The sequence below is a fragment of the Arachis ipaensis genome, chromosome B5, assembly GCF_059453495.1.
Source record: "Arachis ipaensis isolate K30076 ecotype BB chromosome B5, ASM5945349v1, whole genome shotgun sequence".
NCBI classification, from domain to species: Eukaryota; Viridiplantae; Streptophyta; class Magnoliopsida; order Fabales; family Fabaceae; genus Arachis; species Arachis ipaensis.
Genome location: NC_142440.1, coordinates 30,134,609 through 30,136,852, shown reverse-complemented (window position 1 = coordinate 30,136,852; position 2,244 = coordinate 30,134,609). Strand labels below are relative to the sequence as shown.

Sequence of the window (2,244 nt, the reverse complement as noted above, 5' to 3'; positions counted from 1 at the left end):
AATTTTTATTGTTTTTTAAGTATTTTTAATAATTTTAAAAATAAAAATTGCCAATATTATTTTCACTAATATAATATTAATTTTAATACATTATAAATATAAAATAATTTTATAAATATATTTAATTATATATTATTATATTAACAAAAATAATTATTTTTTTATTTATTTTAAACATACAAACATGTGAATAACGATGTAAAACGATCTACACTTTTTAGTTTTTAGAGCGCAGGAAAATTTAAGTCCAGTTCTTATATGTACAATTTTTTTTAAAAATATATCTCTAAAGTTTACCTAGCAGATCTTTAATTTATTTAAAATTATATTATGTATATATCAAAATTAACTATTAAAATTAATTATTAATATAAAATATATATTAAAATATAAATATATATTAAAAATAAAATAAATTATATATGTATTTATTTATAAATATATTAATGATTAGTATAAAGTAGCATAATGACCAAGTCATCCATAAATAATTGCTGGGCAACCCTCGTATAGTCATATCTCTCACTCTCAGACTCTCCTCCCTCCCTCTTTAACTTTTCTTTCATTATATAATGTGCTCAAACTTCCCCATTTCTCATTCTCAAACCGCAAAAACAAAATAAAGTCAACATGAAGAGACATCTTCTGGCACTGTTATTCTTCTTTCTCCTTCTTGACTCATCTCTTTCAATATCGCTGGGACCTGTCGCTAAAATCTTTAGGAATCCCGCCATCAAGAGATTATACAAGCATCCGCTTGCCAAAAAGGCATTCCATACCGGATTCGACTATTTGAAGAACCAGAGCACCCCTCCACCACCGCCAGGTGCGCCGGAGGAGAAAATCCAAGGCCTCCATTTGGTGAAACAGTATCTCAACGATTACGGTTACATGCAAGACTCCGACAATTACACAGATCTAATGGACCAGGACACCGTTTCTGCCATCAAAACCTATCAAACCTTCTTCAATCTCACCGTCACCGGATACCTCGATGACGAGACTCTTCAGCAGCTTTCGCTGTTCCGATGTGCTGTCCCGGACGTTAATTTCAACTACTCTCTCTCCCCTACCAACAACGTGTCGTGGCCTAAAGGGAAAGACTGGTTCTCTAACCGCACCAATCTCACCTACGGCTTTCTCCCGCAGAGCGACATCCCAGACAACTTCACCGCGGTGTTTAAAGACTCATTCAAGCGGTGGTCAGACGCTATAACGCCGGTACTAAACCTAACACTCACAGAGACAAGGTAAGAAAGGTGTTTTAAAATAAAAGTTGATTGAATTTAAATAAAAAACCCTCACATACATAAATTTATTTTTACGTGAAATTAATATATAAGGAAGATTAAATAATTTAATAAATTTAATTAAATTATAATCTAACTGTTATGATTATACGTGAATTTTCACTCAAAATAATAAAATATATGCAATATAAAAATATTATATATATATAAATAATATTAATTTAATTATTAAATTAATTATTATATATTTATATATTTATATATAAATATATAAATTATTTAATTTTTTTTAATAATATATATATTTTATATTTTATCCTATATATTCTATACGAAAACAAAATTTTTGTTTAACATATGTAGCATGTTTGTAATAAGTAATAACAACTATAATATTAGTTACCAACTTAGCATAATAAGTATTTTATATTGTATTTAATTGTTTGTGTGTCAGGTACGACGATGCAGACATTAAGATAGGATTCTACAAATTTAATAACATGACGGTGGGCAATGAGGTGGTAGGGGTAAGCGTTATAGAACTTGTTTCGGGTAACGAAGATGTTACTGTTGGGGACATGCTTTTGGATGCTACAAAGTACTGGGCACTTCCCAATGACACTCTTAAACTTAACAGCTCAACGCTAGAGGATGGTATAATTGACTTGGGTGCTGTGGCGATGCACCAGATAGGGCATCTTCTTGGACTTTCACACTCCTCTCACAATGAATCGGTTATGTATCCTTATATTTTGCCTCAAAACCAGAGGAAGGTGCAGCTCTCAAACGATGATAAACAACAAATCAAACAAGTTTATTCCACCCCTGCAAGTGGAGTTGGGACCAGTAATTGAGGATTCATTACCTCTCTCTCACTTGGATTTGCATGCATGTTCCTGTTGTACTAGTTGTCTTACCGCTACGTGATTGTGTGAATGTTTTTTAGTTTTTGTTTTTATTTCTTAATACATTACCTCTTTACCGTCTTGCCACA

General features: G+C 31.3%; 1 protein-coding gene across 1 annotated transcript; it reads left to right on the top strand.

Annotated features, from left to right (window-relative positions):
• The first annotated feature begins 528 nt into the window (after positions 1 to 528).
• Positions 529 to 2,244, top strand: LOC107643485 (metalloendoproteinase 1). The gene is made up of 2 exons (XM_016347151.3): positions 529 to 1,250; positions 1,705 to 2,244. Exons 1-2 carry the CDS (start codon positions 631 to 633, stop codon positions 2,102 to 2,104), a joined length of 1,020 nt encoding a protein of 339 aa, XP_016202637.1. The 5' UTR covers positions 529 to 630; the 3' UTR covers positions 2,105 to 2,244.

What these genes read in the sequence shown, in the direction of transcription:
- LOC107643485 (XM_016347151.3), top strand. Translation starts at nt 631, where the DNA reads ATGAAGAGACATCTTCTGGCACTGTTATTCTTCTTTCTCCTTCTTGAC. An exon ending in CTAACACTCACAGAGACAAG is followed by an intron (nt 1,251 to 1,704) that starts GTAAGAAAGGTG and finishes TTTGTGTGTCAG; the next exon opens with GTACGACGATGCAGACATTA.